Source organism: Carassius carassius, chromosome 45 (genome assembly GCF_963082965.1).
Source record: "Carassius carassius chromosome 45, fCarCar2.1, whole genome shotgun sequence".
Lineage (NCBI taxonomy): Eukaryota > Metazoa > Chordata > Actinopteri > Cypriniformes > Cyprinidae > Carassius > Carassius carassius.
In genome coordinates this window covers 17,460,582-17,473,787 of record NC_081799.1, presented here as the reverse complement: position 1 = coordinate 17,473,787, position 13,206 = coordinate 17,460,582, and the positions used below count along the sequence as shown (strand labels likewise).

The window sequence follows — 13,206 nt, the reverse complement described above, 5'->3', positions numbered from 1 at the left end:
AAGCGTCAGCTAAATGTAAAATGTATGTATTTGAGTACAGAGGTACTGTCTGTCCAGAAGTACTTTCTCTGTCAAGCTCTGAACAGAGAAAACAGTTCAAGCTCTTCTTGCAGCACTTTGTCCATTCGTATTGCCATTGCAGCGGCTGTGAGCTCAAGCCTTGGGATGGTAATAGGTTTCAATGGCACCACTCGGGCCTTGGCCATGATAAACAGCTGATAAAATAATTTTTTTTTGCTTGTAAATGGTGCTTGATCTGGGCAGATTTCCCTCCTGATTCATAAGATGACTTTTTCTACTGGAATAAGCAATATTATGGATAGTTGGCTTTTTTTAAGTTAAAAATGTCTTGACAAATTTATTACAAACATGCAGCTTTTCACTTCACAAGACTTCAGTCGATGGACTGAATCATGTGGATTATTTGTGGATTACTGTTATGTTTTTATCAGCTGTTTGGACTCTCATTCTGACGGCACCCATTCACTGCAGAGGATACATTGATGAGCAAGTGATGTAATGCTAAATTTATCCAAATCTGGTCAGATGAAGAAAAAAACATGGAAGGATTGAGGTTAGGTAAATTTTAAGCATGTTTTTATTTCTTGGTATACCTTTAATTCACACAGATGCAAATGTACATTCTGCCCAGAATTCTCTGTAAATTAAATTGAAATAAAATGGAAAACTTAAAAATTTTTTGTAAGACCTCTTTATCAGTTTTTTCATTCCCTCAGTCTACTCTTTGTCAAATAACTGGTTGAACTCTGATTCTCTCAGTGGTTTTTCAAGCACACGGTACATTATGCTCCCTTGCTCTCTGCATAAGGACACATTAGTCACCCAGTGAGCGCATAACACTGACATTCTTTAATTAGGCTATTTTTCACACCACATTAATTAGCTGCTAGATTTATCCAAATGCCAGGCTGGGTGCTGATAAGCTGGGTGCGTGTCTGTGTATCTGTGTATTTATGGCTTGTAGTATGTTCTCATAGACTGAACATTACGTGCAACTAAGCTGGTTCAGTCACAGTGCAATTTTCAGCAGAAAGAAAATGTCTTGAAGCAAAAAAACTGTCTATTGTGAGCTAAGAGGTTTGCAAAGGCGTCAGAAGGGTACCATGGTGACACTTAAAAACATCATTAAGGACTTTTCTCATCGTTATCTGAAATAAAACTTAATGGCGACACTAAAATGTCTGGTAAGACACAATTCTACATTCATATTTTTTTATAATTAGCAGCATTTACTGTAACCTTTATTCTCAAAACCCTCTCAAAATGAACTTTTCTTACCTCTACCAGTCTAACACCGACTAAAGGGCAAGGTGTCAAAATCTTATATTACATCATACAGTAGCTGAGAGTGAAATGCTTTTTAAAATGCCATTGACTTTCCACTGTTGTTCCAAGAGTCTTGGTTTAGTAGCACCTGAGCAGATAAAACAGACTCAAGGGAGTGGATGGCGTCTGGAGAGAAAGGTGGGACAGGAGCAGGTGTCAGCAAGGTTTTGCATCCAACAGTGTATGTGGCGCTCATAGAGTAACCTGTTCCATTCACAATGGCTTAGTATGATTTTTCAAAACAAGAAGCAAGTATTTGGTAAATGAATATGCATTGGGTTGTTGGTACCTGGTTAATCACATCTCTTCTTGGCCTTGGAATGGGGAACACTTTATTTGAAGGTAGGCAAAATCTGCTTATGTTTTCAAATTGTGCTTCACTTAAGTATCAAATGTATCTCAGATGGTTTTCCTGCAATTTAAATGAGACACATAGGAAGAGTATAAAAAAAGAATGTGGACAACTTGTTAGAAGTTTGATGACAAATTCAAGTTCATATTGATATTTCATACTTTGTTTATCTTGGCAAACCTGGGCAACTGGTTTTTCTTTGAAGCTGAAGTCTCTGAAGTCTGAAGAAAAGAATTGGATACATATTTCTATTTCCATTCAGTTTAATTTTTAAAGAAATCTTTTTTCAGCAAGGATACGTTAAAATTGTCAGAAATTAATATATAAAATTACAGAAAATACATCTATAGTGTTTTAAAAGATGTCTATTTGAAATAAATTTTTGTTACTAAAGGAATACTGAAAACATATACCCCCGGTTTCACAGACAAGGCTTAAGCTAGTCCTAGACTAAAATGCAAGTCTGAGTTGTTTCAAATTAAAGAAACTTGTACTGATTGATCTTAAAATATATCAGTGCCTTTGTTTTGTCTCAAGATGCACACCAGTAATGTTTTTTTCTAAGGCATGTTTATAAAAATTACTTAAATGTCCTAATTGAACTATTGCCTGATCCTGGTTTAGGCTAAGCCCCGTCTATGAAACCAGGCCATAATGATTTCCCAAAAATATTAAGCAGTACAACTGTTTCTGACATTGATAATAATACGAAATGCTTCTTGAGCACCAAATCAGCATATCAGATTGATTTCTGAAGGATCATGTGACATTGAAGACTGGAATAATGATGCTGAAAATTCAGCTTTGTCATCATAGGAATAAATTACATTTAAAATATATTTAAATAAAAAATGTATAATAAATGTAATAATACTTGCACCATATTACTGTTTTTACTCTTTGATTAAATACATTTAGCCTTGGTGACTATAACAGACTTCCTTGAAAACATACCCTTTAGAATTTTAGAATGGTATATGTTGGTACCATTCGTAGAGGAGCAAACTATAAGATTATTGAATTTGTCTATTTCTGACCATTTTTTATTTGTTTAAATTTTCAGGATATGAGCGTACCCTGTCAGGTTATCATCTTTGTAATATGACTGAGTCTGTGTCAGAGACCCATTTGATCTCCTATCCAACCTCGTACACCCAGAGGAAACCGTGTGGTGGCTGGCTGCCATGGACAATGTGTGATGTCACAGTTTATAAGACAGAATACCGAAAACAGGTGTATGACATGTCCAAACAGGTCATGAAATGCTGTCATGGCTACGAACAAGTTGGGACTTACTGTGCTTTGTGTGAGTACTTTCAAACAAATTCATATGAAATACAATTGTCCCTGGAAAGCAGGATGCAGAGATGCTGCAGATTATCTTAATCTACATGAAAATTGACATCATTGTTGACCACTGTTAAGACTTCTTTAATCTTTTTTATTGATATTGTCATTATCTCAGCCTCGAACAGAAGTGGAGAATTCACATCCAAGCCAGGACGGTGTCCCCCAACAAGAGAAACAGGGTCTCTGTATAATAATTCAAACTCCTCTGGCTCTGTGTGCAGCTGGGACATTGATTGTCCTCAGTGGCAAAAATGCTGCCTGATTGAAAACACCTCCTCCATCTCTCAGTGCTCAGACCCCATGCCATCAGGTATACACAAACCCTTACAAAATTCTTATAGGCAGGCACATTTAAATAACATACAATGAGTTTTAAAAGCCAATTTTTCCTCAAGTCAACAGAACCTGGTGCTTCAATGTGACAATAACAGTTAAGACAACATATGAGCTACTTACCATGAACAAAGGACTCTTCAACCACACCAGACTGCTGCACTCTGTGGTTTGTAATCATCGGTTTATCAATCACCTATGACATTATGTGCTTTATAAACTTTAAGATGCCGAATATGCTTTCCAGTTAGCTCACTAAGTGAAACACAGCCCTTATCCAACCCTTGTCTTTCTATAGGTAACTGGTGCTCTGGAAATTGATCGAATTTCTGTGCATCATGTCTGGTCAAAATCGGCAGGGCCCTTCACAACCTCTTCCTCACTGTTGGTTTGTTCTTCTAAAGTTATCTTACTAGAAGACATCTCTACAAAACTGTATCTGCTGGGAATCATTGAGGAGGTGACTAATTTGGTGGTGCAAGGTAAGTCTGATTTCTGTTAATGTGAAACTAAAGCATTTCATATGATTCAGTTTGTCAAGACCAATGTTATATATCAGTATTTGATTTTTATTGACATTACCTGATGTCTAATGTACAGTTTGGATCTTGAAGCTAAACTAATTGGAAGCTTTTATGAGATAATGTCATTTGAGCACGTCCATTATCTTGATAAATCCACATCCTCATGCATACATCATTATTTCCTACACAGATGTGGATGAATGTGCAGCTCCGCAGCTGAACAGTTGTTCTCCACATGCAAACTGCACGAATACAGTAGGGTCTTATATATGCACCTGCCCTCCTGGGTATCACGAACTCAGTCCTTCACAGCCAGGAACAGTTTGCATGGGTAAGAAAGAATGTTAATGACATAAGAATGCTCTCTTAATCACATGAAACCCCATCATTTTGAGAGGACCAAGATCCAGTCAAGTGTTCTGTTTCTAATCAGCCCCCAGTGTCACTACACAACCTCCACCACCAACCACCACCACCCCATCCTGGACTACTCACTCTCTACCACCACCAACCACCACCACCCCATCCTGGACTACTCACTCTCAACCACCACCAACCACCACCCCATCCTGGACTACTCACTCTCAACCACCACCAACCACTACCACCCCATCTTGGACTACTCACTCACAACCACCACCAACCACCACCCCATCCTGGACTACTCACTCTCAACCACCAATAACCACTACCACCCCATCTTGGACTACTCACTCTCAACCACCACCAACCACCACCACCCCATCCTGGAAAACTCACTATCAACCACCACCAACCACTGTCACCCCATCCTGGACTACTCACTTTCTACCTCCACCAACCACCGCCACCCCATCCTGGGCAACTCACTCTTCACCAGGTACACAAGAATAACTTCTGATTATCCCCATTCAAAATGATCAGTTATGATGCACTTTTACATCAGAAATCACTTTTAACTTTGTTGGTGCTCCTGTCCTTTCCTTTAAGATAATAAAACTGATGGAGGACGAACGAGTACCTTCTCAACATCCACTGCTGAAGCCTCTTCCTTGAGCCAAACATATTCTACATGTGGTTGTCTCTTTACTTTTTAGTTTGTTTCTTTACTGACTCATCCAAAGTCTCAATGTCTTCAAAGTTCAGTCAAAGCAAAGTGATGTCTGATTTATGAGACAATCATTCTTTGGAGTTTATTCTTGGATATTAATTAGTCAAACTGATTTACAGATGAGTTTACTGTAAACAATTCTGTTTAAATTACTTATTTCATTTTATTTTTGTTGTTGTTGTTCTATGAACCCCTCCTTTTCATACACTGCATGTGTAGCATCTAGTTTGGCATTGAAAATACTGTTGTGATATATATCTTTCTTTTCTTTCCATGTTAAGACTACACACCTGAGATCATCAGCATCCTCTCTTATAATGTCACTGCATCATCCTTCCATGTGGCATGGACCACCAACAACCAGACCGGGGTCACCTTCCACCTGGTTCTGCTAAATGGGAGCAATGAGATACAAAACTGGCAAGTGGAAAGCTATAATTGGACATTCACAGACCTGAGTCCTGTGGTTCTTCATACTGTACGTGTCACTCCAGTTGCCTGTGGTAAACAAGGAAACCCAGCAGAGATCAAAGTGAGAACAGGCAAGTATAACAGCAGGTTAATTAGTACTACTAAACATATAGCTCAATTATTGTTAAATTTTAGGCCATTTTTACAAAAAAATCAGTCTATAGTAATACTGCTGACTATAGATTCCCAGTGTTTATTCAGTAAATTACGGTGTTAACATGATTAAATGTGTTTAATCACATTTAGCTAACCAAATGCTGTGCTTTTTTTAGATGGCCAGTCTCTTGGAGCTATAGCTCGCTTGAAAGGCGTGAATTATACAGAGGCCTTGAAAGACCCAACCAGTGATGAATATAAGGAGTTCTGTGACAGTGTCATAAATGAGGTTTGATGGATTCCATATGAATCAAAGCACATGAGTAATAATGTATCAAGATGATACTTTTGGCATGATGTATTTTACAATCTCCAATCTTCTAGCAAATTACTGCTCATAGACATAGACTCAGGTCATGATTTACACCAATCAGCAACCAATTAAAACGCCTTAGCAAATGCATAGTAACACTCTAGAAACCATTTACAACACCCCAATGTATTGCAAAGGCAAGCCTTTACATTTTCTTTATAAAATGTAAAACTTTAGTTTTAATTTAATAATCTATGATTTATCTTAAACACGATCAATCTCAGAAATGTGTTGATTCTCTTTTAAATGTGTCTCCAGATTCTTTTGTACTTGTCTCAAGAGATACATGCACTAGTCATCTCTGGACAGGTCGTCATCCAGATAACATCCCTCTCATCCGGCAGTGTAATCGTGAACTTTTCCATCATATTTCAACCCGGCAGCAGCTTGAACATATCCAGTGTGTCCAGTGCTCTGATGGGGTCTCTTCAGAACAGCTCCATATTTGTAGTAGACAGTAACAGTATATACATAGCAGGTACTGGTTACTCTTTCAGGCCTTATTTTGAGAAAATGAATTGAAGTTAATGAATGAAAACACGTTATCTGATATTGGAACTGTTTCAACATGATGTGACATGTTGACTTGAGCTGTGATTGGTCTCTTGTCATTTATAGATCCAGATGAGTGTTTTCTGAATAAGTCGGACTGCTCTCCATGGGCTTACTGTAATAACACTTTTGGATCATACATCTGTGGCTGTTGGTCTGGATACAAAGACTTGAATCCCAGTAGACCAGGGCGCAGCTGTGAAGGTACACGCTGTAGAGAACACTACTGTAGAGATCTCATTAGACTGTCACACTTCTTTAAGATACAAACAGGAGTCGATAAAGTACAGATACATATAAGTTGTTTTTTAAAGATATAGTGACTACAAATCACAGTTTGGACATTGTTTACTCAGCTTTATGTATTTATGTCTATTTAAAAAGTAATTTCTAGATGTGTAATTTCTGTGCCACTGATGGCAACAAACTAAATTTCAAAAGTAATGACTTTCAAACAGATTTCTGCCACAAACAGATAGCCCCGGCCCAAACTCATGTCATTGGTTAAGACAACCCTGCTGTTGCTGGGCAGTTCAAGATGCTCAATGAACAAAAGCAATATTTTGATAGCGTCACAGAGACACAGTTACAGTTTTTGGGAAATAAATCCACTGGCTTACTTAAAATCTCTAAAAGGTGATCTGACCAATCATAACGCAGAATTTTGGCTGAAAAACAAAAACAAACAAACAAAACCATTCAGACATACTTCAAAGGACAAACTTAAATATAAATAATTATGTGTACTGATGTCTTTCCAAGGTATAAAAAATTTAATATCTTCTGATGTTTATTCATGTTTATTTCATACTTTAAGTTGGCTTAATATGAAAAGACAATTGGTTAATGTGACACATGAACTGAGGAAATACAGTGATCTGTCACAACACATTAAAGAGACACAAAATGGTATTTATTTAACATTACACTCCATGTTATCACACAGTAAAAAAATACATTGTGGAGCAAAGAGGAAACTGACAACACGGCAACAGACAAGACAGAGAAGGTTACTTCTGGTTACTTCTCCACTTTCAGATTTGGTCAATTTTTAAGAAATTCAAACAATAAATATGGTTTTGTGGTTCTTTAATGTGTCCTGACAGATCACTGTATTGCCTCAATTCAAGCGGCTGGTGAATTGATCCCATTTCATATTTACTTCAAGCTCAAAATAATCATAAATGAACATCAGAAGTATTCTATTTCAGCCACGGAAAGACATAAATCCACTAAATTTTTCAAGTTTAAGTCCACTGAAGTTGATCTACTCTCCTGTCTGATTTGTTTGTAAGGTAAGATGGCGGATTTGGCATTACGATTGGTCAGATCATCTGTCCATCTATCATTTTGTGAACACTCAATCGTTAAACGACAACAATCCAATTGATTTTCAATGGACTAAATCAAGTCCTGGCTTACATTTTTTCTTCATTTGAAAAGCTGGATGTTACAGAGTCCCACACATGACATGCAAGAAAAAATTAATAAATTGTGCGCACGATTTACTAATTCGTTCCCTCAATGTACTAAAACGTGCACTATTGCATTCCCTCGATTTACTATTGCATCCCCTTGATTTACTATTGCGTTCCCTCAATTTGCTAAATCATGTGTACGATTTAGCAAATCGAGGGAACGAATTAGTAAATCGTGCACACGATTTAGCCTACTATTTATACTATCATGTGCGGTGCTTTATAGGATATTTTTGGATACTTCTGTTTTTTTTCTGTTCATGGCCATAGCTTCACCAACAACAGTGACTGTTCATCCCACCACAAACTACCCTGGAGATTCCACGGGCACTACAACATCTTCCACCACCATGTTTGGAAACCCAACTATGAGGAGTACAGTGAGCACAACTCATGTTCAGCACAACACAACAACGTCTTCAACTTCCACAGTGACTAACGGACCAACAACAGTAATGACCAACATTCCTACAACAACACTTGCACCTATGACACAGAACTCTGTCAAAACTACAACTTCCAGTTATCAGAGATCAAACAATCCATCACATTTGATCTCCAATGTAACTGTTGAGTGCATCCCGGGGTATGTAACAGTCGTTATAAGGCAAGAAGTCTTGCACAACCATTACATCCAAGAGAGTTCCCTGTACCTCGGTAAACCAGAATGTGGTCTCAGCGGGGTTAATGCATCCCATGTGTGGCTCACTACATCTTGGGAGATGTGTGGTATTAAAGTAGCGCATGTAAGTCTGCCATTATCATCAAACTTTGTAAATGATGTCTGTGTAGTGTGTTGTATGATAACCTAACCAATGTTTTTTGTCTTTTAGAACGGCACCCATTATTTAGCTAATGTGACTCTATATAACAGCATGAGCAATGTTTCTTCTCTGCGTCTGGAAATTCCTGTCATTTGCTCTTACCCCAGAGGCATCCTCATCTCCATGGGATACGCCCCCTCAGGGTACTGTGCTTCCATAGCAACTGTCTCCATGGAGCTTGTTTTTCTCTTGGTTTCCTACTCAATACACCATCTCTTGTCATGTCAAGGACATCTAGACTCAGTTTAAGGTGTTAATTATGTCAGTGGGCATTAAACAACAAACACATCTTTCCTAAACTCAGATAACAAACTTAGACCAGATTATTTAAATTAGGAGTGGAAACTTTTGCATTTAGTGGATGAATCTCACATACACAGGTCACATTTTTCACCAAAATTAAATGAAGCATATATATTGAATATATAAGAAAACAAAGACCATTAAGTTTTTTACATTGTAAAATCATTTTCATGATAAGTTCCCACCCAGTTCTTATTATCAATTTTTATATATTTTTTTTTCTTTCTTTTTTTAGTTTAATTGTTATTGCAATTGTCCTCAATGGTTATTTTTATTAGAGTACAAGTGTCAGTATTTTTCTTAAAAATGAGCTTCAATCAAATAATATAAAAACAATAAATAAATAATAAATGTAAACCTTTAAAATATAAAAATGAATAATACAAATTATATATATATATATATATATATATATATATATATATATATATATATAATCATTAGCATTTAGATTATAAATTATTAGAATGAAAAAAAAGTTTTTTTATTTAGATTTATTGACACTTGCATAAATTAAATCATTTAAAAATATTATATTTAAAATATAAAAAATTCACTAAAAAAGGGCACTCCACTCAGAACCATTCCACCCATCAACCACCAGATGTCACTTGGACACCTCTCATACTGTTGCACCAAACCCGAACTACATTCCCCATGAGTCACTGCATCACAATCACCCTGCCACACCTGCACATCATTCATCAGCCAATTTCCTTGCCACACCTGCACCTCATTTACACACACATTACTCACTCTCACTCACTGCAAAGTCTTGTTTAGCCTGTCTAACATTTCTGAGCGTTTCTCCCTGTGTTTGTCATTCCCTTGTTTGATCTTTGGACTGATTACTCTGACTCTGATTCTCTGCTGCCTGCCCCAATCTCTGCTTGTTTCTGGTTTCGACTCTGGTTATCCCTGACACACCTGACGCCATTCCTGATTACTGCCTGTTTGACCATTCTTTAATAAAGCGCTGAATTTGGATCCGAATGTCTCTGGCTCATTATAGTAGCATCTTATTTTTCATAATATGGTAATGAACCTAAGATTTTATAAATATGTAAAAACCCTAAAATTGAAGTTTTTTCCTAAGTAATTTTCTAATTCTTGATTTTGATTTCAGGTTGACTTTGTCACTTTGATTACAACTAACAAACCTTGTCTTTTGAAGGTATTTTGACATGATCAATGACCCAGTGACAGGATCGGGGAGTTTCCAGGTTACTGTGCGGCTGCTGAATGGGACAATACCTTTACCTGACGATTACACCCTCTCCCCTGATGATGAAATCATTGTAGAGGTTGGGGTCAACACTACTATCTCCCAAATCAAAGTTGTCATCGACAAGTGCTGGGCCACTTCCAGCAGCGACTCATCAGAGCTTCCCTACTATCTGTTTCAGGATAGTGGGTGGGTGCAGTTAAATAATGTCTTTCAGTCTGGGAATATAATTTTTGCATTGCTTATTTTCATTTGACTAGAGCATATTTTTCACAGGTGTCCCTATTTGAATGTGTTGTATTGGATACCCACTGTGTAATGTGTTCACATATCTATCGATGTTCCTCAGGTGTCTGGTGACAAACCCATACACAGCTGTACTTCAGAACGGAAATGACACTGTGGCTTTGCTATCAGTGCAGATATTCAAAGTTGTAAATCTCTACGTCATCTACCTGCACTGCCAGATCCAGATCTGTGTTGAAATTCATGATGGCGCCTGCAGACCTGTGAGTTTATGTATATATATTTAAGTAGTTTGTGGTTTTATAGCTTTTACAAATTATATATTTGTAATTCTTTTAAATAATTTGTTGTTTTTCTTAATTTTCCACATAAAATAAATGGACAGCATGTGAACAGAAAGGCAAGAATGTTTAATATATATAAATTTTTTGCTAATTATTAGGCTTGTACGAAGACATACAGGTCTTCTAACGTAGGTGAAGTGACAAAGGCTTCCGTTGGACCCATAAAGAGAATACGTCCAAGTAAATACTTCTTATTTAATGCAAAGAATGCTCACATCTATACCCTGTATATTATGACATAACATCAACTGACAAAATCTTTCTTTCTCTTTCTTAAAACGTCAGTCCAAACAGATACATCAAATACTCTGCAGTCTGTTGGGTTTATTCTGCTTGGTGTTGGTGTGTTTCTGTTTTCTCTGGCTGCCATTGCAGGATTGGTGTATCATAAAAGGAAAATCGGCAACTACAACTTCCGTTGTAAACCACAGCAGCAGAACTTCACCTATCATGTTTTTGACACGTAACTGCACTCAAATAGTTAAGTTGTAAACTGATCATTTTATTATTGGATATTAATAATAGGCACAGTATATAGAACATTTAATTAATGGTTTAGATAAATGGAATTCATGGATTTGAATATTTTGGTAGAAAAACTATCTACTATGAAAGTTATTCTTCATTTGTTCTGTTTTTGTTTTTTTGTCATCACTTTAACATATATGTGACCCTGGACCACAAAACCATTCATAAGTCACACTAGTATATTTGTAGCATTAGCCAAAAATACATTGTATGGGTCAAAATGATCGATTTTTATTTTATGGCAAAAATCATTAGGATATTAAGTAAAGATTGTGTTCGATTTAAGATATTTTATAAATTTTCTACAATAAATATATCAAAACTTAATTTTTTGATTTAGTAATATGCATTGCTAAAAATGTAACTTGGACAACTTTAAAGGCGATTTTTCTCAATAGGCCTATTTAGATTTTTTTGCTCCCTCAGATAAAATTTTTAAAATTGTTGTATCTCAGCCAAATATTGTCATATCCTAACAAACCATACACAAATTGAAAGCTTGTTTATTCAGTTATATATCCATTTAAAAAAATCTACTAGATCCAGGATCACATATGGTATTCTACCTATAGATCAAGGTCTTAACCATGACTTTGGTGGGGGTGTCATCTTTTTAAAGAAATTATATATTTGTTTTAAAATTTACACACATTCATTCTTATTCGTATGCCTGATATGTCGAAAACGCAAAATGTTCCTTGCCAGTCAGTCACATTCATAAAATTAATTACGTAAATTCTGCCATTTTCAACAACAACAACAACAAAAAAAACCTGAGTAGTTTCATCACTAGATGTTGCTGTTGATCGTTTAACACTTCTATAGTAAAACCGTAATGAAATATTACGTTAAGTTGCTTACATCTTACCTCGCATTCTTTCTTTATCGGTTAAAAACTGAAGAGTTGCGCTGGATTTTCCCGCCGCCTTTGACCTGATTGGTCATCGCAGTCATTTTGACATTGACGAGCGTTTATGGAAGGGTGAGGCAGACGAGCCTAAAGAAATCCATTCAAATTCCATACAGAGATGCATCAACAATATCAAATAGTTTGAGAGAAATGTGTCCATTATTAATTTCTGGTGGGGCTTGTCCTCCTCAATGTCTATTGTGGTTACAGCCTGGTATAGCTATTTAAAATGGTCGAATACGTTAGGCTACTTATTAGCTATGTCATTTAAATGGTAACTAAACCCCTGGTCAGAGCCTGACTCCACCCACTAATTTTCAAGTCTGCTAGAAAACTATGCACTCCAGCAGTGCTGTTGCAACCAGCAACACTACACCTATGTACCATCCCAGACAGCAACATAGTGTTGGCCCAGATCCGGCCCACATCTGGCCCACATGAAATCCATGCGGGCCAGATGTGGGCCGGATCTGGGCCACAACTGCTTGCTGTCTGGGATCCTGACCACTGTAAATAAATCGATGCTAACTGGAAGCTATCCTAACTGATGCAATGCTATGCTACTAACTAACTATGTTTCTAACACTTACATTACACTAACAACTATGCTAATTAAAAAAAAAAACTACATGAGCTACACGAAATAATCTAAATAACTATATAAATGCTATGCTAAATAGATGCTATAATAGTCTATCCTGGTCGTTTTCAATACTCGCAATTCCATTTCCTGACACTACAGTCATTTTGATGGAACAAGATGGTTTTATACTGCCAAGGGCGTGGTAGCTTGTACCAAGGTGCGTGGTGAGCTGTAAAACTGCTTACATCACCTGCCACCACATAAATCACTTGCCACT

The 13,206-nt window shown here is 36.9% G+C and overlaps 1 protein-coding gene across 1 annotated transcript; it reads left to right on the top strand.

The window, feature by feature from the left end:
• The first annotated feature begins 2,670 nt into the window (after positions 1–2,670).
• Positions 2,671–11,389, top strand: umodl1 (uromodulin-like 1). Its single transcript, XM_059538618.1, has 15 exons — positions 2,671–3,005; positions 3,165–3,359; positions 3,445–3,551; positions 3,681–3,864; positions 4,340–4,765; positions 5,278–5,538; positions 5,740–5,852; positions 6,195–6,414; positions 6,555–6,692; positions 8,237–8,712; positions 8,800–8,933; positions 10,268–10,507; positions 10,668–10,827; positions 11,007–11,088; positions 11,194–11,389. Exons 1-15 carry the CDS (start codon positions 2,801–2,803, stop codon positions 11,373–11,375), a joined length of 3,123 nt encoding a protein of 1,040 aa, XP_059394601.1. The 5' UTR covers positions 2,671–2,800; the 3' UTR covers positions 11,376–11,389.
• Positions 11,390–13,206: the final 1,817 nt, after the last annotated feature.